A 23,188-nucleotide genomic window follows, 5' to 3' on the forward strand; every position below is an offset into this window, starting at 1 on the left:
GGCTACTCTCTAGTTGCAGTGCATAAGCTTCTCATTGTGCTGGCTTCTGTTGTCATAGAGCGCAGCTTATGGGGCATGCAGTCTTCAGTCGTTGTGATGCACAGGCTTAGTTGCCCCACATATTGTGGGTTCTTAGTTCCCAGACCAGGGATTGAACGCATGTCCCCTGCATTGGCAGGCAGATTCTTAACCACTGGACCACCAGGGAAGTCCCAAGATTGGCCTTTCTTGATTGCCCTTATCCCTGATCTATCTTACAACACTTGTCACTTTTTTTCTTATGGCATCCTATTATTTTTCTTCATAGGACTTATGTAAAGATACTTATGTAGCTCTTTGCAGGTTTATTTACTTAATGTATGCTTGTTCCACTAAGTGAGTCCGTAAGGAAAAGTCCAGATTTAGCGGCTAAAAAGTAACAATTGCTCCCAGATGTTGATGTGAAATTTAATGGTTGTCATTGTTATCGAAACTGTCATCAACATATTTTAAATTAAAACATAATTTATTATTATTACTGTTATTATTTCCTAGAGCTGAATCTTGGCCCTGAGATAGCTAGAAAGGATCCCTTTAGAGATCTCCAGAGATAAGCCTCTGCACCTTGGTGGCTCAGATAGTAAAGAATCCGCCTGCAATGCAGGAGACTGGGGTTCGATCCTTGGGTCAGGAAGACCCCCTGGAGGAGGGCATGGCAACCCACTCCAGTATTCTTGCCTGGAGAACCCCCATGGATGGAGGAGCCTGGTAGGCTGCAGTCCATGGGATCGCAAAGCACTGGACACGATGAAGCAACAAAGCACCGCACATCTTCTCTGGGTAGTCTGTTCAAAGTTTAATTGCTATCATAGTCAGCCATGCCATGCTAAGTCACTTCAGTGGTGTCCAACTCTTTGTGACCCTGTGGACTTTAGCCCTCCAGGCTCCTCTGTCCATGGGGATTCTCCAGGCAAGAATACTGGAATAGGTTGCTATGCGCTCCTCCAGGGGATCTTTCCAACCCAGGGATTGAACCTGGGTTTCCTGCATTACAGGTGGATTCTTTACCACTAGTGCCACCTTGGAAGCCCATCATAGTGAGCAATTTCAAGTAAAAATGTTCAAGTCCAAGTTCAAACATTTATTGAGCACCTACAATGAGCTTCCTGGTAGCCTACAGTCCAGTGGGCAAGTTCCTGCTTTAACTCAGTGAGGTATTTGCTTAGAGGAGACAGCCAGTTCTCATAGTTTTGCATCCTGTACATGACAACCTCCTTCATTTAGACCTGTTTCTTTTTACTGGAATTTCCAGGCCACTAATGTGTCTGCCATGTTGACCTTCAACACCAGCAAGATCACTGGATTCTTGGAGCCAGGAAAGTAAGTCAGCCTACTGCCCACGTGGGGGCGCTCAACTGGGCTCACTCCATCTGACACCAGCTGATTCAGTGCAGCTGGAGGTGGGATGTAATTGGATCCTCCTTCAACCTTAGGGCCCACCACTGGGTGAGGAAGCAAACTTAAATTTTAGCCCAACTGGCCCAATTGTTTTCCCCCACTGGACCTGTCTCCTTAAACTTCCTTTCCACCATTACTTCCAAACTTCTAAAGAATTTACCGTTTTCCCCTTATCTATGAATTTTAGAGATCAGCAATACTGACTTCCTGAAATTATAGAGATTGAGTGCTTTTACACTACACACTTCTCTCTGCCAGTCTTCCCAGTAAGGCCGTATCATTGTTTTTGGTTCCTCAATAATCTTTCTCTCTCTCACTCTACCACACCCTTGGCGCTATGCCTTCTCCAGTTGGGTTTCCTTCTGGGGAATCCCCACATTAGGTTTCCCTTGAACATAACGCCCACGTCTCTGAATCTTCTCTGATTTGTTATAGGATACAAGTGGAACTGAAAGAATCTAAAGTTGGACTATTCAATGTAAGTTATTGTTGTTTTTATGTAAGAAATGATTAGGGTAATAATTTAGAGTATTTACTAAGCAATGCTTTGGCACCTGTAATAGAGAAGGAGAAGAGTTACTCTCAGCCCTAGAAATCATAGAAGTCCCTGAGGACAAGAAACATTGGGCAGAAGAACAGTTACTTCCCAAAATTAGGCAGTGTACAATTAAATCATTTGGTGGACAGAATTCTTTTAATTGCAAGGAGAAAAAGGCTAACTAAAAGTGTCTTAAGCAAAGAGGAGCAATGAATAGGATCATACAACTAAAAAACAAAAATAAAAAAGCTAAGGCTAGAGGTTTCAGGCATAGCTGGATCCAGGGGTTCAGATTAGTGCATCAGTTTGAAAAGGCAGGGGAAGTTATTACAGGACCATATGAAATCGTGTGTGCGAAACTTCTTAAAACTGTATCACACTATAGAGTTTAAAGAATCTTTCATGCAGTTTTTTAAAAAGAAAAAAGAACATGTATATATATTAAGAGAAGAATCTCTGCCTCTCCATTCTGTTTTTAATCTGTTGGCTTCATCCTTAGGCAGGTTCTTCCCATTGGTGGAAAATTCCCGAATTTCCTGTAGTTTTATTAAAAAAAAGAAAAAAGATGGTGTGCTAGTCCTCATTGGATTATTCTGAATCAAGTGCCCATCTTTAGCCAAACATCTTGGCTGGAAACTGGCCAAAGCCAATCAGCCAGCATGAGTTTCATCTACACTCCCAGGACCGATATTTGCAGTCCCAAACCACATGCGCTGAGAAAGGAAAGGAGCATTCCCCTGAAGAAAATAGGAATTCTGTTATTTAAACAAAAGGAACTGATGGCTGGGCAGGCAAAACCAAGAGACGATTTCCGCAAAGAGGAAACGTGGCCGTGGCGAAAAGTCCCCATATGAAAGGAGAAAAAAGAATGGGAAGATTTGCGTGGGCTGAAACACTCAAGGAGAGATTTCTGAAGAGGGAGTGTGGTGATGTTCCTCCTCACAGGTCAAGGAGGAGATGGGAAGATTTACCCTACAGTAGTTGGCTACCTTTTTACCATCCTATGGATACTGGTCCTCTCGGACCCCCCTCTACCTGCCCTCCACCGACCAGACTTTCCCTTAGGTGCCAGGGGACATAAACACCTAAGTGTGAGGAGAGACACTGCTCACAGGGGCCCCGCAGGATGACTCCTTTCAGAGATGAAGGATGAAGTGAATAACAACACACTAATACTGTATCCGTGCGTGGCATGTAAAAATGTGTTGTGAAGTAAATTATTCATATGTAAAGAGTCACAAAAAGTCATCCTGGGACTTCCCTGGTGGAACAGTGGATGAGAATCCGCCTGCCAATGCAGGAGACACGGGTTCCATCCCTGATCCAGGAAGATTCCACATGCCACGGGGCAACCAAGCCCGAGCGCTGCAAGTACTGAAGCTCATGCGCCTGGAGCCCGTGCTCTGCAACAAAAGAAGCCACGACAATGAGAAGCCCGTGCCGCGCAGCTAGAGAGGAGCCCCCACTCACCACAGCTAGAGAAAGCCTGCGGGTAGCACCAAAGACCTAGCGCAACCAAAAAAAGATATTTTACACTAAATAAATATTTGTTTCAAGTCATCCTATCAGGTTTTCCCAACACCGACTGTAAAAAGCAAGACTTGTAGATTCATATAAATCTGGATTCAATTTCTAGAAAGTCACTTTCATTCTGTGGTTCTTAGTTTTCTTATCTGTGAAATGGGGGCGTTAATATTAACTTTGAAGACTTACAGTGAATCCAGTATATATATATATATATATATATATATATATCATACTCTGAGTCCTATACCTGGCACACAGTGAGTGTTAAAATTGGGTTTCATAATTTTTGTTTCAACTTTAAAATCATTTTTGTTATATAAGTGATTTTGGAAAACATTTTCACTGCAAAAAGAAAAATTAAATACTAAATTTAAGGCTAAGTCAAACCTTGATGTTCTTCCTAGAGGAAAGATCGTGTAGGCGTGGTGGTTGTGTAGTCTTCCAAAATTTTCTATCACTTTGTACACATATGAATGTGCATCTCAAAATAGTTTTATCTTATAAAGCAATAGCATGATGTAGGTATCTACGTGAAATTTGCTTTTTTTTCCCCCAAGGCTTTTGCCGTGTCAGCACTTAGAGGACCACCCCACCCCTAAGGGTGGTTCTGTGGGTTTGTTGGTGGGCAAGATAGTACATGGGATTATGGTGTAACTCTCCTACTCTCCACTAGGCGGAGCTGTTGGAGGCACTGCTCAATTACTACCTTCTCAACAACTTTTACCCCAAGGTCAATGGTAAGAATCACTATGGACTTTTCTAAGTCAAGAGTGGACACTGCTCTTTGGGGGAAAGAAAGCTTGAACCAGGGCTCTCCTGCAGGCTGCGTGATCTGAGCGAGTCACTTATCCTGTCAGTTTCAGTGGCCTGTCTGTGAGATGGGAGTATTGAAGTCCGCCTCATCTTCTTCCATTGTTCTAAGGAGGGTTGGGGACACGGGCAGTTTTGGGAGCACAGGAAACCTCCTCCTAAGGGAGAAAGAAGGGCTCACAGAAGTCCCCACACACACCCTGAAGTGACAGGTGAAAGACTGAGAACCAAATTAACATGCAGAGCACAAGGCAAAGTGGGTGGATGCTTAGTCGTGTCCAACTCTTGGTGACCCCATGAGTTGTAGCCCGCCAGGCTCCTCTGCCCATGGGAATTCCCAGGCAAGAATTCTGGAGTGGGTTGCCCTTTTCTTCTCCAGGGGATCTTCCCAACTGAAGGATCAAACACGTATCTCCTGTGGCTCCTGCATTGGCAGGATTCTTCAGCACTTGAGCTACCTGTCCACCTCTAAATTTACATTTCCCAGTTAGTTGCCAACTCCTTAGTCAAAAACAAAAGCTTAAAGACCTAAACCCTCTTTCCATGAGGCCCTGCTTCATTTGGCTGCAGTAGAAAGCAGGATACAGGTAGGGGGCCGAGAGCAAGTACCCACTAGCTTCTTATCATGAGTGGACACTGCCCTATCCTTGCCTCTACCTCCACGGAGCACCATGGCTGAGAGTTCAGGCTCCTGTGTCAGCCTGCCTGGCATCAAGCCTCAGTTCTTCCGCGTTCTAGCTGTGTGACCTAGCACAAGTTACTTGGCCATTCAGTTTCCTTATCTGAACTTGAGAATAGTAATCCCAATCTTCAGTTATAATTAAATGGGAATATACTGTGTATGGAGTTTGCAGAGAGGAACTTGTTTTTGGTAAAATTTTCTCCATAATTATTTACTAACAAATCTCTAAACGTTCTGCCTCTACCTCCAGATAAGTTGGCAGAAGGCTTTCCCCTCCCTCTGCTAAAGAGAATTCAGCTCTACGACCCCATCCTCCAGATCCACAAGGTCAGTGGGTTCAGGGGGGTTCTGAGGATTTGGGGAGGGAATTGGTGAGCTTTCCTGCTTGGCAGGCTATAACTCAGTGGGTGGGACCCAGCCCAACCCTGCAGCTGGGAAAGCCTGGACTGGGGTGGAACAATTTGGGGTCAGCTGGGATGCCTTGAAGACATCCACGTGTGCTTTATAAGTGGCACCTAATAAATTGTCCTTTATTAGGGCAGGAAGGATTTGACACAATCTGTGTCACAAATTTTCCACCTCCACCCCTCACCATGGGTGACCAAGGAGAGCCTCAGGATGAACTCATTTTGAAAATACAGCAGTCCTAAACACACCACCAGTTCAGGTTCTGAAAGGCATTTGTGCATTTTTGAAATTTCTCATTTCTTGGGATTTCCATAGTGGTCCAGTGGTTAGGACTCAGCACTTTCGCTGCTGAGGGCCCACGTTCAATCCCTGGTTAGGGAACTAAGTTTCCGCAAGCCTCACTGCACGGCCAAAACATAGAATGGAATAGAATGGAATGGAATGAGATGGAATGGAATGGAAAAGAATAGAAAAAAGTGGAATAGAATAGCATTTCTTCTTATTACTTAAGTGCAAGAGGTTTGTCATGGATTCATGTTTGGTGTGCTGACCCTCATAAACCCATTGCCCCACCACACCCACAGCCTGACTTACGGTGTCCTTCCTTCCAGCCTGTTGTTTTCTCTAAGCACTTTTTGAAATTGTTTTGGATAGTTGCCTTGCTAGCTCTCAGACTTGTTATTCTTTCTTCTCTTTTTTTCTTTTTGTTGCAATTGAATCTCCTCTCCACCTATGTTGAATACTGTCCCAACCAAGCCGTGAACCATCATTTATAACTATTTGAATACCGAGGAATATGTCTTATTCTTCATTAGACTCTCCACTATTCTGGCCGAGCATTTTATGCGCCTTCTGTGCCCCACAGTTCAGGTTATCTTTCTAGAACAGCATCTGTGAGGTGGGATGACTGGGTTAGCAGGCTTGTGAGCATTTAAGGACATACTGCTTTGTGCCTGATACATAGTCAACATCTGGCAAATAACAGCTACTGAAGACAGTGACAGGAAGCAGAGTGATCAGAAACATTGGAACAGACATGGCCTGGCACATATGAAAAACAAATGGAGCCCTTCTAGACCCAGAGATAGTCAATATCCAACTCTTATTGAGAGCTTGTGAGGAGTGAGATAGATCATTGTTGAAAGCAAGGACTGAGTGACAGTTCACTCAGCTGGCCTCAGTTTTCTCCTCTGTCAAATGAGGTGTAGCCAAACCCCCCTGGGCTCCTGTGAAGATTATTGCTTTTAGCTGTTTGGCGTAATGCAAGTCATTAGACAATTCGTTAGATTGACCCTTAAGCAACACGGGTTTGAAAGTCCTCAGATTGGCTTATATGCAGATTTTTTTTCAACGAAAAGTGAAAGTCACTCAGTTGTATCCAACTCTTTGCCACCCCATGGACTATACAGTCCATGGAATTCTCTAGGCCAGAATATTGGACTGGGTAGCCTTTCCCTTCTCCAGGGGATCTTCCCAACCCAGGGATAAAACCCAGGTTTCCCACACTGCTGGCAGATTCTTTACCAGCTGAGCCACAATGGAAGCCCAAGAATAATGGGAGTGGGTAGCCCATCCCTTTTCCAGCAGATCTTCCCAACCCAGGAATCAAACTGGGGTTTCCTGCATTGCAGGTAGATTCTTTACCAACTGAGCTATCAGGGAAGCCCTTTTTTCCCCATAGTAAATACTAAGTTATTACACCATCTGCACAGCTGGTTGAATCTGAGCATGCTGAACCACAGATGCGAGGAATCGTGGATACAGAGAGCTGACTGACTATAAGCTCTACATGGATTTTCCACCCATGGAGCATCAGTGCCCCTAACCCTCATTTAACAACTGGTCAACTGCATATATAATCAACATGCGTTAGAATTTTGAGGTCAATTTTGCCAATGTGTTTTCACGCCAAAAACCAGGGAAAGAATTGGATTTTGCTCTGAGTTCAGAATTCCCGTGCCTTAGGTGATGGAAACTTACGAGGGGGTGGGAGAATAAGCCCCAGCAGCTCACAGTTTTGTGTTATTTGCCAAGGAGAGAGAATTTAGGTGACACGAAGGACATTTATGAGGTCTGCCAGAAAGCAGCAGCTTGGGAAATGACAGCTAAACTGCCACCTTAGAGAAGGTAGCCGGCAAAAGCTGTGCTTTATGGAGACCTTGGGACAGAGACACACGCTCGATTTATGCGCTGACTTGGTTTCTGACACAACGTGTGCTTCCCCAGATGTGGGCCTCCCTTTAAATCAGAGATGCGTCTTTTTGGAGCAGAGGATGCTTTCACCATCCCATCCTGTCTTGTCTCTCCTAGGACTTCCTGTTTTTGGGGACCAACGTGCGGTACCTGAGAGTTTGAGGGCAACGTGAAAGACAGGGCTTAGAGGCCGCAGCTGGATTGCCAAGTTGCATTTCCAGATGTGCAGCACTTTCCTGGAGATTCTGGGAAGATGAAGACATCTCTGTTATCAGCTGTGGGAACCTGGCCTCTGACCCTACCCTTTCAGCTGGTGCTCCCACACCCTCTCTGACTCCAGACTTTACTTTCTCACCAGGGTAGACCATCCCCACCCACTGACCTGTCCTGTCTTTAAGGGCAGGCACTGTCTTTTTTATTCACCACCGAATCTGTGCCTAGAAGAGTGCTGGCACGTAGTAGGTCCTCAATAAATATTTATTGAATGATTCAATGAAAGAACCACCTGGTACTTCAGCTGAACTGCTGGACCACCCACCTTCTGCTACCTAAGGGGTCTTTGGATGGTCAGCTCCTTCTATGGTCTCCAGGGATGAGCCCTGGCTGCATTCTCATTTCTCAGCACTGCTGCTGTGGAAACCTCCAGGAGGGAACACGGGATTTTGCTCCCTGCTCAGCCCTGCAGCTGGTGCTGATGCTGGCTCTCTCAGGCACTTATCTGTCTCAGTTCATGGACAGTTCATGGGCTCCTTTCAAGATGTCCCCCCTCCTTCCCTCCCTCTCTGCCTGCTACAGACAGAGGAACCAGGGGATCTCCCAGAGCAAAAATTCAACCTCCTGCTGCTTTCTCCCCATTGAAACTGGTATAAATTAGGGGGAAATGGATCCGTCTAGATTTTGGGTCCAACCCAAATATAAAGCTCATCCAACTGATGTTTATGAGTCTCAAGCCTGGAGGAAGAAACCATGATTTCTGATTACTGAACAACCTACCTCTGATCAGACTTTATCAAAGAGTCATTTCCAAGTTATGTAGTGGCCCCCAGGGACTGGGAATCAGAAAGCTTGTTGGATATTTTTTTAATTGTGTTATTGAGCAGATGAATGGAGCTGCCAGCTAGCAGATAATTCACAGGGAATAGACCCATTTACCCTGTGTGTGACAGAGATGAATTCCAAGTTGGTACGATGCACTGTCACCCAGCCAGCGGTGGGGTAAGCCGTGACTTCACCTCATCCCTTTTGTGCACTTGTTCACCATCATCCACCCCAGTGATGGACTGTGAAGAGCTTGGCTTCATCCAGCGTTGGCCATGTGACCTTGGGCAGGTCCCTTTCCTCTTTGCCCCACTTTATCCTATAAAATAAGGATGCTAATAAAAGTATCCATGACCCAGGACTATTATAATGAGAATATTAGTTGATCCATGTAAAAGGATTTATTTAGCCCTACTGGGGATTCAGCATTTATTGGCTGGACATCCTTACTAAGCATCTCCTGTTTGTAGGCCCTGAGCTGGTCAGCACAGGGGAAGGAGAAGCAGTAAAAACCAGCTCCAGCGCCTGCTTTTCAGAACTTTGCCTTATGGTGGAAAGAGCCAGTCTTGATCCCAACACACTTGCTTTGGGCCCCAGGGCAAGGGCTCTCTAAAGTCCTCATGTGTCAAATTTGCTGGTAACTCCTCCTTGCATGGTGACTAGGGACACAATGGGTTCACATCCAGCTTCCAGAGGTGGGGGAAGAATAGGGCATAACCAGGTCCTGGTAAACAGCTGATGCATTTATCACCTGCTTTTCTCTGGCTCCCCTGGAAGGAGACTCTGAGACAAGGAGGTGGGAACAAGTAGTTTATTGGGAAGAGGATCCCAGGAAGCAACCAGTGGAGGAGAGGAAGTGAGTGGAGAAGGGAAGGCAGCCTTTAAACTCTAAAGTCCAAAAGATTCATGATCAAACCAGTGTCCACCTTAATCCCACTGAGGGGACCCTGGGAGCCAGTGTTGGACCCTCCCCAGGGATCCACCCAAGGGCCAAGATTGCCAGGATGCTGTACATCATCTCCCATCAGTCACTGGTTGAGGGGATCTCCTAGAGGACACTAGTTCTCCAGTTCTTCTAGTGTAGACAGACCAGGCTCTGGCAGTCATAGAAACATCTCAGGCAAAGTGCCAGCAAGTACCAGCAAGTAGAACTCAGGTTGTCATGACTGACTAGTAAGATAGGTGGGGCCTGCATCTGGGCCCAAACTTCTGGATGTGATATGAGACTGTTCCCCACATTGCTTGTAAAAGCCATGGTTTGGTCTCCTCTGCATATTTTAATTTTTTAACGTTTATTTATTTGGCTGCACCGGGTCTTAGCTGCAGCATGTGAACTCTTAGTTGCATTAGGTGGGATCTAGTTCTCTCAACAAGGATCGAACCTGGGCCCCCTGCACTTGGAGGGAGGGATCTTAGCTACTGGACCACCAGGTATCCCTCCTCTGTATATATATTTTTTCATTTATTTTTATTAGTTGGAGGCTAATTACTTTACAATATTCCTCCGCATATTTTTAAGAAACTCAGCCTACTTTGCAAGCAAGTCCTCATTTCATAGCATTCTAGGTCATTCCAGGGCATTCCAAGGAATGGCTCCAAGAAAGGACTTGGGGAAGCCCAGTACTTGATGAGTATGGAGCAACCAGGTTTGCTATGAGACAGGGGAAACAAACACTTATTTATGAAAGTACAAAGTATTTCTCACTCACAGAGCAGGAGAGGCCATTTCTACCCAGTGAGAATAAACACATTCACTCAGTAGCAGAGCCTCAAGTTAGACAGTCATCTGTCTTGCTGGGGTGGTTCCAGGACCACCATTGCCAGCCCTGGGTCCTCTAGCAGGTTCTGACACCTTGAGACAGAATTTTCTAATAGTAACAGTCAGAACTCTGGGCTATCAGAGAACCATCAAGAGACTATAGAAGAACCACTGATAGCCACTGTGTCATAGACTCCACCCCACACAAACTAAGATGCCACCTTGGAGATGCTCTTCCTAGCTACGAAGTGCCTCTCCCCCTCTTCACCAACTTCCCAAGAACCCTCCCACAGCCTCATACTGTTCCACATTTGTATACATACACAGACAGCTTCCCCTTTCTTAAAGATGCATTGGATTTCCTGGTGAGGATGAACCACATTTTTTTTTAACCAACCCACTATTAACTGGTCCTTAGGTTGTTTCCAATAATTGGTTTTTATAAGTGAGAAGCCCAACTCCTCATTTTAACTGAAGTCCAGACGACAGAGGATGAGATGGTTGGATGGCATCACCAACTCAATAGACATGAGTTTGAGTAAGCTCCAGGAGTTGGTGATGGACAGGGAAACCTGGCGTGCTGCAGTCCATGGGGTCGCAAAGAGTCGGACACGACTGAGAGACTGAACTGAACTGAGCACTTAACCAAAAACTTATGTGAGATTTCTGAGGCCTTACTGTAGGCAATGACAAAGGCTTGACCTGATGGGCCTCGTGGAGGAAAACTACTCTCCCCACACAAGTCTTGGTGCCCAGACAATTCACTGCGGTCCCCAAGGGGGGCTGCAGTTAGAGACTCAGACACCCTGGCTGGCATGCTCCTTGCATATGTGCATTCCTAACCCAGAAGCCTTCATTCCTAAGTCTCTTTATCTGAAACCTTGGGCCAAGGTCTTTAGATGCCTCTGCCAAGGACCCTATCAAAGAGCGAAGTGGGGAACATTTTTCCCCACAATGACGTGTTGTTCAGTTGCTAATTCTCCTCTGACTCTTTTGCAACTCTGTAGCCCGACAGGCTCCTCTGTCCATGGGATTTCCCAGGCAAGCATACTGGAGTGGGTTGCCACTTCCTTCTCCAGGGGATCTTCCCAACCCAGGGACTGAACCCATGTCTCCTGCATTGGTAGTTGAATTCTTTACCACTGAGACACCAGGGAAATCCATAATGACTCATGCTCAGTACTTGTCCACTCCAAGCACTCTCCCCACCCCCACCCCGGTGGCTTAGGGCCCAGGAACCTGCCAGAGACTTCTGTTTGGGGATCCCCATCAATGAGATGACCCCAACATCTACACCAATCCCCCTGACCCACCTGCACATTGTCCAATGGAGGAAATGAAACAGGGGCATCAGCGCTTTCTCTGGTTTGAGCCTCTTGCTTATATTTCGGGTTGAGTGACTAAAGGCTTCGCTATGACTTTCATTTGGGCTTGCTGTTGCTTTAATCAACCACTCCGACAGCCCAGGTGGCAGCCCAGATATCTCTCCAACTCAGCTGAACTCATGACAATAAATAATGTTTCAGGAAATAACCTTATCCATACATCATTTCTTATTCATGCATCCACACATGTACAGGAGCCAGCTCATCCATGAAATAAATGTCCAGAAATGGAATTCAGTCATTTAAAGAGACTCTTCCATCAGTTTAGCAGCTGGGTATTTGCTCTCAGTCTCCTCTTTCACCCTCCCCGCTCCTCCTGAGTATACAGAAGAAGGGGCTCCCTCAGACTCACAGCGTTGACTTGAGGAGGGTTGCGTAGTAAAGAATTCAACTTGACTCAGAGAGAGGTCTGGGCTTTGTTCTTCTGGGGACTAGATCCCTCATTCCATGGGGCACCTAAGCCTACACATCACAGCTAGAGAAGCCTCCAGGTGCCACAACTAAGACCCGAGGCAGACAAATACATAGACAGTGGCTCTCCAAGAATTCCCCCTGAGAAAATCCAAGTGTTGGCAAGAACGTGGAGTAACTGGAACACTCGTCTGCTGCTGGCAGGAGTGTAAGTTGGTACAACCACTGGAATGACCTGCTATAGTTGAACGTGGCTATGCCCCAGCGGTCATATATCCAACTGAAATGCCCGCACATGTTCACCAGAGACACTTACTGGTGTGTTCATGTACGCTCATCATCATAGCCTCCAATTGAAAATAACCCAAATGTCCATCAGCTGTGGATGGACACAGGTGAAATAAATATCCACACAATGGAATATTAAGCAGCAATGAACACGAAAGAACTTCAACTGAACATTTATATGCCAACAATTCATTTAGCCACCCCATTTACAGTCCCTCTCTCAAGAAAGCTATGTAACTTCATTTTCTGGGAGGTGAGGGAGGGGGTCGTTGTGTCTCACTGCACAGCTTGCAAGATTTTGGTTCCCCAACCAGGGATTGAATGGGGCCACAGCAGCCAAAGCACCAAGTCCTAACCAGTGGACCACCAGGGAATTCCCAGTAGCTTCATATTTTTGGCTTCTCTGTTGGTCAGTTTATAATTTCAGATACTACATCTGCACTTTTGTTTCCTGCTTCGTCAACTACATATAGATTGCATCTCTTAATTTCTTTTTACTCATGGTGACCTAGGACCTCTCTGAGCCCATGTTCCCTCAACTGTAAAAAAGCAGATGGGAAAGAATTTAACTTGATAGCTACTCATGAATCCATTTCTCCTTCTTCCTGGGCACATAACTGTTTCCCAGCCTCCCCTGCAGTTAGACCTTGTAACCGAGCTTTGGCAGATGGAATGTGAGCAGAAGTAATCTATGCCACTCCAGGTGCAGCCCACAAACACCTCCATATGAGTCTGACTCTCTCTCTCTCCCCTCCCCCTGCCCCCAGTCAAATGTTCACACCCAAGGTAACGAGATAAATGTCCTAAAGATGACAGAGCCTGCAGCAACCTGGGGCCCTGATTGATGGCTGTGTCATGAACTTCCAGTATTATGTTGAATTGAAGTGGCAGTAAATGGTCACCCTTGCCTTATTCCTAGAGGAAAAGCTTTCAGTGTTTCACCGCTGAGTAAGATACCTGTGGTGAGCTTTTCATATATGGGCTTTATTAGGTTGAAGTAGTTTCCTTGTTTTCCTAGTTTGTCGAGTGTTTTATCATGAAAGGCAGTTGAATTTTGTCGCATGCTTTTTCTGCATCTACTGAGATGACCATGTGATTTCTATCCTTCATTCTGTCAATATGGTGTATCATTGGCATCTGTTGAACCATCCTTGCCCCAACACAGGTAAATCCCATTTGGTCATGTTGTATGATCATTTTAATGAGCTGTTGAATTTGATTTGCTAGTATTTTTTTTTTTTTTTGAGGATTTTTGCATCTATAGTCATCAAAGATATTGGCCTGTAGTTTTCTTTTATTGTTTTTGTTTGGTTTTGATATCTGGGTAACACAGGCCTCATGAAATGAGTTTGGGAGTGTTCCCTCTTCTTTAATATTTTAGAAAAGCTTGAGCAGTATTGGCACTAATTCTTTAAATGTTTGGTAGAATTCTCAGTGAATCCATCTGGTTCTGGCCTTTTCTTTTGGGGAACATTTTTGATGATTGATTCAATCTCCTGACTAGTTGCAAGTCTGCTCAGATTTTCCATGTCTTCATGATTCAATCTTTGTTGGGTATATGTTTCTAGAAATGTTTCCATTCCTTCTAGCTTACCCAGTTTGCTGGAATATAATTGTTCACAGTAGTCTCTTATCATCCTTTTTTTATTTCTGTGTCATCAGTTGTAATGTCACCTCTTTCATTTCTGATTTCATTTACATCCCTCTTTTTTTTGGTCAGTCTAGTGAAAGGCCTATGAATTCCATTGATTTCTGTAAAAAGACATCTCTTAGGTTCATTGATTTGCCCTGCTCAGTTAACCCTTTTTTTCTCCCAGCAAGAAAATATGCTCCTAATTAGACCATAAACAACCGAATAATCTCTCCTGGTACAGAGTTTTAAAAGCTTGTCATCAGCTTTACAGCTCATTTAGCAATCAATTGTGAGGCACTGTGAATTCCTATTTAAATATTTTGTTATCTTATTTCTCCTGAGTTTTATGTCTAACCTCTGTAAGTAGATTATACTTTCCTTGAGGGCAGGAAACAGATATTATATGCCTTTGTATCACCCATGGCTCATTGAAATACTGAGCCGGGCACTTAATATGTATCTGGTGATTTGATTTGAAGTCTCTTGCCACTTAACCTAATTTTCCAATCTTTTCCCCAGCTGTGGGCTGCCCCAGGCCCTTTTCACATAGCTTTTCCAGTTTAGTCTGTTGTTAATTGTCTCTGTACCTCTGCCTTTGCTATACCACACATGCTCAGTGGCCCTGTATTTCCCTTTTGTATCACTTCTGTTCAGGGCATAGAACTCCCCAAAGGATGTCTCACCTGGTTCTCACTCTTTTCAATGTCTCTAAGCTCTCTGTTGATGCTCCAGGGGGTACTCAGGAGGCAGGTGAACCATGAAATGTTAACTCAGGAGGGTGGAAACCCCAGTCAGCAGGAAGAAAGAGAGGACCTAAAAAGTCTACACTTTAGAGGGTAATCAAGATTTCAGAGATTAGCATAGTTAGTATTTTGGGAATTTCCTGATGACTTTCCATTTCAGGAGAGTCTAGGCATGGTTAAGTCATGCAGAGAGTGAGTATCCAGTGGGGTGGATACTTCAACAGAAAAAGTCTCTTTTAGCTCTAACAAGGAGATGAAACCAGTCAATCCTAAAGGAAATAAACCCTGAATATTCATTGGAAGAACTGATGCTGAAGCTGAAGCTCCAATACTTTGGCCACCTGATGTGAAGAGCTGACTCATTGGAAAATACCCTGATGCTGGGAAAGATTGAGGGCAGGAGGAGAAGGGGACAACAGAGGATGAGATGGTTGAATGGCATCATCAACTCAATAGACATGAGTTTGAGCCAACTCCAGGAGATAGTGAAGGACAGGGAAACCTGGTGAGCTTCAGTCCATGGGGTCACAAAGAGTCAGACATGACTTAAGAACTAAACAACAACAACAAGCTCGAACATTCTTTGATTCAAACTTACTTACCATTATGTGTTGAATTGTATCCTCCAAAACAGATGTGATGAAATCTTAACCTCCAGCAACTCAAAATGTAATTTTATTTGGAAATAGGGTCTTGATGGAGATCATCAAGTTAAAATGAGATCATTTAAGGTGGTCCCTAATCCAATATGACTGAAAGTGAAACGTGAAAGTGTTAGCTGCTCAGTTGTGTCCTACTCTTTGCCACCCCATGGACTGTAACCCTCCAGGCTCCTCTGTCCATGGAATTCTCCAGGCAAGAATCCTGGAGTGGGTAGCCATTTCCTCCTCCAGGGGATCTTCCTGACCCAGGGATCGAACCTGGATCTCCTGCATTGCAAGCAGATTCTTTACTGCCTGAACCCCAAAGGAAGCCCCAATACGACTGGGGCTCTTAAAAATTTGGACACAGAAACAGACACCCACAGAGAGAAAAGATGATGACAAAGGCAGAGATTAGACATGCAGCTTCAAGCTAAAAAGTGTTTGGGGCTCCCAGAAGCTAAGAAGAGACAAAGAAGAGCTCTACCCAGAGTCTCAGAGGAAGCTCAGCCCGGTGGATACCTTAATTTCAGACTTCTGGCTTCCAGAACTGTGAGACAATAAATTTCTATAGTTTTAAGCCACCTAGTTTGTGGTACTTTTTTAAAATTTATTTTCTACTCTGATAAAAGTCATATAATATAAAATAAACTATTTTAACCATATTTAACTGTCAGTTCAGTGGCACTAAGTATTTTGCATCATTCAACTCTCACCATCATCCATCTCCTGAATTTTTCACTTTCCTAAACTGAAACTCTGTCCCCATTAAACACTAACTCCCCATTCCCCATCCCGATCCCAGCCCCTGGCATCTACTAATGTACTTTCTGACTCTAGGAATCTGACTCTTCTAGGTCTCAGCAGTCCCAGGACACTAACACACATACCTTCTCCATGCTGCCTCCCTGTTACCCATAAAACAGGGATTTGATGTCAACTTCGGGCTTCCCTGCTGGTTCAGCAGTAAAGATTCCACCTGCCAAGGCAGGAGATGCAAGTTCAACCCCTGGGTCAGGAAGATCCCCTGGAGAAGAAAATGGCAATCCACTCCAGTGTTCTTGCCTAGGAAATCCCCAAGGACAGAGGAGCCTGGCGGGCTACGGTCCACGAGGTCACAAAAATCAGACACGACTTAGCGCTAAACAACAACGTCAACCTCACAGGAGTGGGAGGGTTTTCACTGAGATAAAGATACCAATGGGCTCAGCTTCTCACTGAGTTTGCAAAATAAGCACAGCTGTTCCAAGGGTGCTTTTGAGAGGAAAATCTTCTAAAGTGTTCCTTGGGAGATGGCCTCCCAGTTTGCCATGTTCTTTTCTCAGAAGACCCCAGACTACTCAGCTCCCTCAAGACCAGGCCTGCCGGGTCCTGTGAGTCTCAGAGGTGCTGAGGAAGACAATCTGCTGGTGGTAGCTGCTGATGCTTAGTGTTCGATTCTTTGGAAAAATTCTTTTTGCTTCTTAGTAGATTCAGTTTCCCTAGTCTATGTGCCAATATCCACAATATCCATAAACAAAACAGAGCCCCTTCCCAAACATCACTCTCTAAAGTTTATATTCAAGTGGGGAGAACGAGGTAATAAAAAAAACATAATAAGTTAATTATACAGTAGGTTAAGACATGATAATGGTTTTGGGAGAAAACTGAACAAAGTTATAATCCAACCTTCATTTTGTTGCTTGAATAGTCCCAGCTTTAAACCATTAGGAATGACTTCAGGTTGGTTCCTGGGTCCTTTCACTACAGCCCTATCATCTTCTGAACACTTCCTTACTTGCTAACATCATATGTTCCAAGCTCATGGTTTACTTTCCTTGCCCAAGCTCTGGAATTAAATATTTCTCCAAGAAACCTTAGTGTGTGTGTGTGTGTGTGTGTGTGTGTGTGTGTACAGGCTTCCCTTGTGGCTCAGACAGTAAACAATCTTCCTGCAATGCAGGACACTCAGGTTTGATCCCTGGGTTGGGAAGATCCCCTGGAGAAGGGAATGGCTACCCACTCCAGGATTCTTGCCTGAGAATTCCATAGACAGAGGTGCCTGGCGGGCTACAGTCCACGGGGTCACAAAGAGTTGGAAATGACTGAGCGATTAACACACACAAAAACGCACACACACACATGTGTGTGTTTATATATGTGTATATATATGTGTGTGTGTGAAAATGGTATTTAGAAACCATAATCTGAGCACTACATCTCTAAATGTGCTCATTGCTACTGGCTTGTCCGTGCCTTCTGAGAAGACAGAACTAGGAAATACACATGGGTAGGCTAACATTCATACACATATTTGTACTTATTTCTATGTTTCTACTACTACTAAGTCGCTTCAGTAGCGTCCGACTCTGTGGGACCCTATAGACAGCAGCCCACCAGGCTCCGCCATCCCTGGGATTCTCCAGGCAGGAACACTGGAGTGGGTTGCCATTTCCTTCTCCAATGCATGAAAGTGAAAAGTGAAAGTGAAGTTGCTCAGTCACGTCCAACTCTTAGTGACCCCATGGACTGCAGCCTACCAGGCTCCTCCGTCCATGGGATTTTCCAGGCAAGAGTACTGCAGTGGAGTGCCATTGCCTTCTCCTTAGCAATCTATAAATGTATGAAAACAGAAATTGGGCTTCCCTGGTGGCTCAGTGGTGAAAAATCTGACTGCCAATACAGGGGCCACAGGTTCAATCCCTGGCCTAGGAAGATCCCACATGCCGAGGGACAACTAAGCCTGTGGGCCACAACTACGGAGCCCACACACTGTGCTACCGAAGCCCACTCACCCTAGAGCCCGTGCTCTGCCACAAGAAGTCACCGCAATGAAAAGCCCGCACACCACAACTAGAGAAAGCCCACGAGCAGCAATGAAGATTCAGTGCAGTCAAATAAATAAATAAAAATAATAAATGAATAAATAAAAATTTTAAAAGAATCCATCGATCAGGAATTCCCTGGTTGTCCAATGGTTAGGAGTTCATGCTCTTACTGCCAAGGGGCCGGGTTCAATCCCTGGCCCCGAAAGACATGCCAAAAAAATAATCAGTGGATCAACTTGTGTGGGTCTATTTCTGGATTCTATTTTGTTCCCTTGATTTGTGTCTATCCCAATGCCACTGTTTTGATTACTGCACCTATATAGATAAGTAGTAAAATCAGGTACCGTGATTCATCTAAATTTATTCTTCATTTTCAAATGTTTTAATTATTCTATCTCTTTTGCCTTTAGGTATACATTTTGAAATCGGCTTGTCTGTATTTACAAAAATCCCTGCTGGAACTTTGATAGGAATTATGTTAAACCTATAAGTAAATTTGGGGAGAAATGTCATCTCCGTTATATTGAATCATCCAATCTGTGAACACAGTCTGTCTCTCCATCTATTGAAGCCTTTGATTTCATAACATTTCATTGTTTTTATCATAAAGATCCTGTACATATTTTATTAGATTTATATCTAAGTATTGCATTTTTAGAGCTATCATAGATGGTATTGTGTTTTTAATTTCTGTTTCCAATTGTTCATTGGTAATATAGAGAAATAAGACTGATGTGACTGATTTCTGCATGTCAGCCTCCCATCATTTGACTATAGGTTTTTTTTATTCCATAACAGCATTACTGGATTTCACCTCTTAATCTCTCATGAAGAAGTTTTGCTTCAATATTCATAGATTAAATTAGCCCGTGAATTTCCTTTTGCTGCTTTGTCAGGTTTTGATACTTGTCTTTGCTCAGGCTGCTATAACAAAACACCACATATGGTGTGGCTTTAACAACAGAAACTTGTGTCCCACAGTTCTGGAGGCTGAGAAGTCTAAGATCAAGCTGCCAGCCAATTTGGTTCCTGGTTAGGTCCAATTCCTGGCTTGCAGATGGTCATCTCTGGCTGTGTCTTAACACAGCAAGAAGAAAGGAAGATGTTTCTCATGACTCTTTTTATAAAGGCTCTAAAGGAAATCAAGCCTGAATATTCATTGGAAGGACTGATGTTGAAAGCTGAAGCTCCAATACTTTGGACACATGATGTGAAGAGCTGACTCTTTGGAAAAGACCTTGATGCTGAGAAAGATTGAAGGCAGGAGGAGAAGGAGACGACAGAGGATGAGAAGGAGACGACAGAGGATGAGATGGTTAGATAGCATCACTGACTCGATGGACATGAATTTGAGTAAACTCTGGGAGATCATGAAGGACAGGCAACCCTGGCGTGTTGCAGTCCGTGGGGGTTGCCAAGAGTCGGATTGGACTTAGCAAGTGAACAACAATCCCTTCCCAAGGGCTCAGCTATTTCTATAGTTATTAGTCTTTTGGGTTTTCAATGTTTTCTTAAGCCAATCCTGGTAATTTTTATTTTTTTAATTTATTTTGGTTTTAACTCATCCTGATTTTCAAGAGGATTAACACTGCATCACATTAAATAGGCTTTCATTTTCCCCCTTACCTTTATTATGCATGATATCATGCATCAATGGAAAAGAACAAAGTAGATCTAGCTGTGCTGACATGGAAAGATCTACAAGACAGAATGGGAGAGGAAAAAAGCAGATCTCAGAAAAAGAGAGAATTCATTTTTAAAAATAAGCTTTTAGGGACTTCCCCAGTGGTCCAGTAGCTAAGACTCAGCACTCCCAATACAGGGGTCTGGGTTCAATCCCTGGTCAAGGAACTAAATCCTACAAGCCACAGCTAAGAGTTTGAATGCCACAACTAAAGAGTCTGCTTGCCGCAACGAAGTGAGAAGATCCCACACACTGCAATTAAGACCCAAATAAGAACTGGTGAGCCAAGATGGCGGAGGAATAGGACTGGGAGACCACTTTCTCCCCTACAAATTCATCAGAAGAACATTTGAACGCTGAGCAAATTTCACAAAACAACTTCTGATCGCTAGCAGAGGACATCAGGCGCCCAGAAAAGCAGCCCAGTGTCTTCGAAGGGAGGTAGGACAAAATATAAAAGATAAAAAGGGAGTCAAAAGAGCTACGAACGGAGACCCGTCCCAGGAAGGGAGTCTTAATAGAGGAAGTTTCCAATCACCAGGAAACCCTCGCACTGGCGGGACTGTGGGAAGTTTTCGGCAATCTAACTGGGAGGAAAAATTAAACAAGGCCCACAGATTACGTGCCTAAAAGCAACTCCCAGCAGAAAAGTACCCCAGACGCCCGTACCCGCCAGCAACAAGCAGGGTGGAACGGAGAGGAGCGGGCGGCATTGCTTACGGTAAGGACCGGCCTGAAGACCCTGAGAGCAATCGGATGGAGCTTTTTTAAACTATGAGATAGCAAGGGTCAAAATTAACTGGCCCGAACACACTGCCAGCGGTTCGCAAAACAAAGGGACTGAGAAACTCCAGAGAAGAGCCGGCCCATCCCCGCTGGAGGTAGGAGGCAGGGGGGAGGGGGAAAGGGCAAACTCAGCCCCAGAGAGGCCACCCCCTCCCACACTGCAAACAGGCCTCCGGGTTCTAGCTAAAGACTTCCTGAGACCCGACTGGCGGCGCGCGCTGGGGCCGCGGAGGGAAAAAGCGCGCCGTACCCAGGAAGATTGCGCCCAAGCCTCTGGCTGCCTGAGCCGCTCGCCGCGGAGGGAAAAGGCGCGCCGCATCCGGGGAGAGTGCGCCCAAGCCTCTGGCTGCCTGGGCCGCTCGACGCGGAGGGAAAAGGCGCGCTGCACCCGGGGAGAGTACGCCCAAGCCTCTGGCTGCCTGAACCGCTCAGGCCGGGGAAGGCACAAAACGCAGGCGCAACGGAATCCGCGCTTTTGTGGAGTACCCGAAAACTGGAACCGCACTCAACGCAGGGCCCGCTCCATATAGAGCAGCCGGGAGCCTGAGCAGTGTAGACGGGGAAAGCACTGACACCGTGAGCGGGGCAAACCCAGTGTGACCGGAACAGGGTGAGTGCTATCCACACGGAGCGGTATCTGTCTGCAGCGCCCCGCCCTCCCCGTAGCAGGACTGTACTGAACAAGCGAACCTAAATAAGAGACCACCTCCGCCCGCCTGTGTCAGGGCGGAAATTAGACACCGAAGAGACAGCAAACAGAAGCCAAATAAACAAAGGGAACCGCTTCAGAAAGGACCAGTGCAACAGATTAAAATCCCTGAAGGTAACACCGACTACACCGGAAGGGGCCTATAGATACCGAGAAGTGTAAGCTGGAAAGAGGAGCTATCTGAAATTGAACTGAACCTACGCTGACCACAACGACTCCAGAAAAATTCCTAGATATATATGTATATATTTTTTTTAATTAAAAAAATTTTTTTTCTTTCCTTTTTTTATTTTTTATTTTTTCTCTTTTATTTTCTTTTAAAATTTCCTATTACTCCCCCATTACTCCTCAACTTTCATTTTCATATATTTTTACGATTTTTTTAATTAGGGGAAAAATTTTTTTTTTCTTTTTCTTGTTTTTCACTCCTATTTCCTTTTAAAGTCCTCTAATACTCCTCTATTATTCCTTAATTTTCATTTTCATTTCACTATAACCTTGCCAAAAAAAAAAGAGAGAGAGAGAAAAACCCTGTTTTTAAACCAAACTTCATATACAGTTCTAAATTTTTTGTGTGTTTTTGTTTTTAAATATTGTATTTCAAAGAGTCTAATCTCTACACTAGATTTTTAATCTTTGTTTTTCAGTAGTATGTGGTATAAATTTTGGTCATTTAAGAATCCAATATTCAGTTCCCATTTCTATTCAGGAGTGTGGTGATTACTCTCCCACTTTTGACTCTCTGTTTTCTACCTCAGAACACCTCTATTTCCTCCTTTCCCCTTCGCTTCCCAATCCAACTCTGTGAATCTTTGTGGGTGTCTGGGCTACGGAGAACACTTTGGGAACAGATAACTGCGTAGATCTGTCTCTCTCCTCTTGAGTCCCCTTCTCCTCCTGCTCACCTCTATCTCCTTCCTCCCTCTACTGTTCTTCATGTAACTCTGTGAACCTCTCTGGTTGTCTCTCACGGTGGAGAATCTTTTCACCATTAACCTAGAAGTTTTATTATCAGTGCTGTATAGTTGGAGAAGTCTTGAGACTATTGGAAGAATAAAACTGAAATCCAGAGGCAGGAGACTTAAGCCCAAATCCTGAGAAAACCAGAAAACTCCTGACTACACGGGACATTAAGGAATAAGAGACCATCCAAAAGCTTCCATACCTACACCAAAACCAACCACCACCCAAGAGCCAATAAGCTCCAGTACAAGACATACCACGCAAATTCTTTAGCAACGCAGGAACATAGACCTGAGTGTCAACATACAGGCTCTCCAAAGTCACACCTAACACATAGACCCATCGCAAAACTCATTACTGGACACTCCATTGCACTCCAGAGAGAAGAAATCCAATTCCACGCACCAGAACGCTGACACAAGCTTCCCTAACCAGGAAACCTTGACAAACCAATCGTCCAACCCCACCCACTGGGTGAAACCTCCACAATAAAAAGGAACCTCAGACCACAAGAATACAGAAAGCCCACTCCAGACACAGCAATCTAAACAAGATGAAAAGGCAGAGAAATACCCAACAGCTAAAGGAACATGAAAAAAGCCCACCAAGTCAAACAAAAGAGGAGGAAAGAGGGAATCTACCTGAAAAAGAATTTAGAATAATGATAATAAAAATGATCCAAAATCTTGAAAACAAAATGGAGTTACAAATAAATAGCCTGGAGACAAAGATTGTGAAGATGCAAG

The 23,188-nt window shown here is 44.6% G+C and overlaps 1 protein-coding gene and 1 non-coding gene across 2 annotated transcripts in view; both read left to right on the forward strand.

The window, feature by feature from the left end:
• Nucleotides 1–8,528, forward strand: part of LBP (lipopolysaccharide binding protein) — a 32,366-nt gene extending 23,838 nt beyond the window's left edge. Inside the window, exons 11-15 of the mRNA XM_020909069.2 lie at nt 1,292–1,359; nt 1,873–1,915; nt 4,176–4,239; nt 5,245–5,321; nt 7,713–8,528. Of these exons, the coding sequence (XP_020764728.2) occupies nt 1,292–1,359; nt 1,873–1,915; nt 4,176–4,239; nt 5,245–5,321; nt 7,713–7,757 (297 nt within the window). The 3' untranslated portion in view covers nt 7,758–8,528. The remainder of the gene's footprint in view (nt 1–1,291; nt 1,360–1,872; nt 1,916–4,175; nt 4,240–5,244; nt 5,322–7,712) is intronic.
• Nucleotides 5,711–5,783, forward strand: TRNAE-UUC (transfer RNA glutamic acid (anticodon UUC)). Its single transcript has one exon. It is a non-coding gene; the product is annotated as a tRNA-Glu (tRNA).
• Nucleotides 8,529–23,188: the final 14,660 nt, after the last annotated feature.

Source organism: Odocoileus virginianus, chromosome 9 (assembly GCF_023699985.2).
Source record: "Odocoileus virginianus isolate 20LAN1187 ecotype Illinois chromosome 9, Ovbor_1.2, whole genome shotgun sequence".
NCBI classification, from domain to species: Eukaryota; Metazoa; Chordata; class Mammalia; order Artiodactyla; family Cervidae; genus Odocoileus; species Odocoileus virginianus.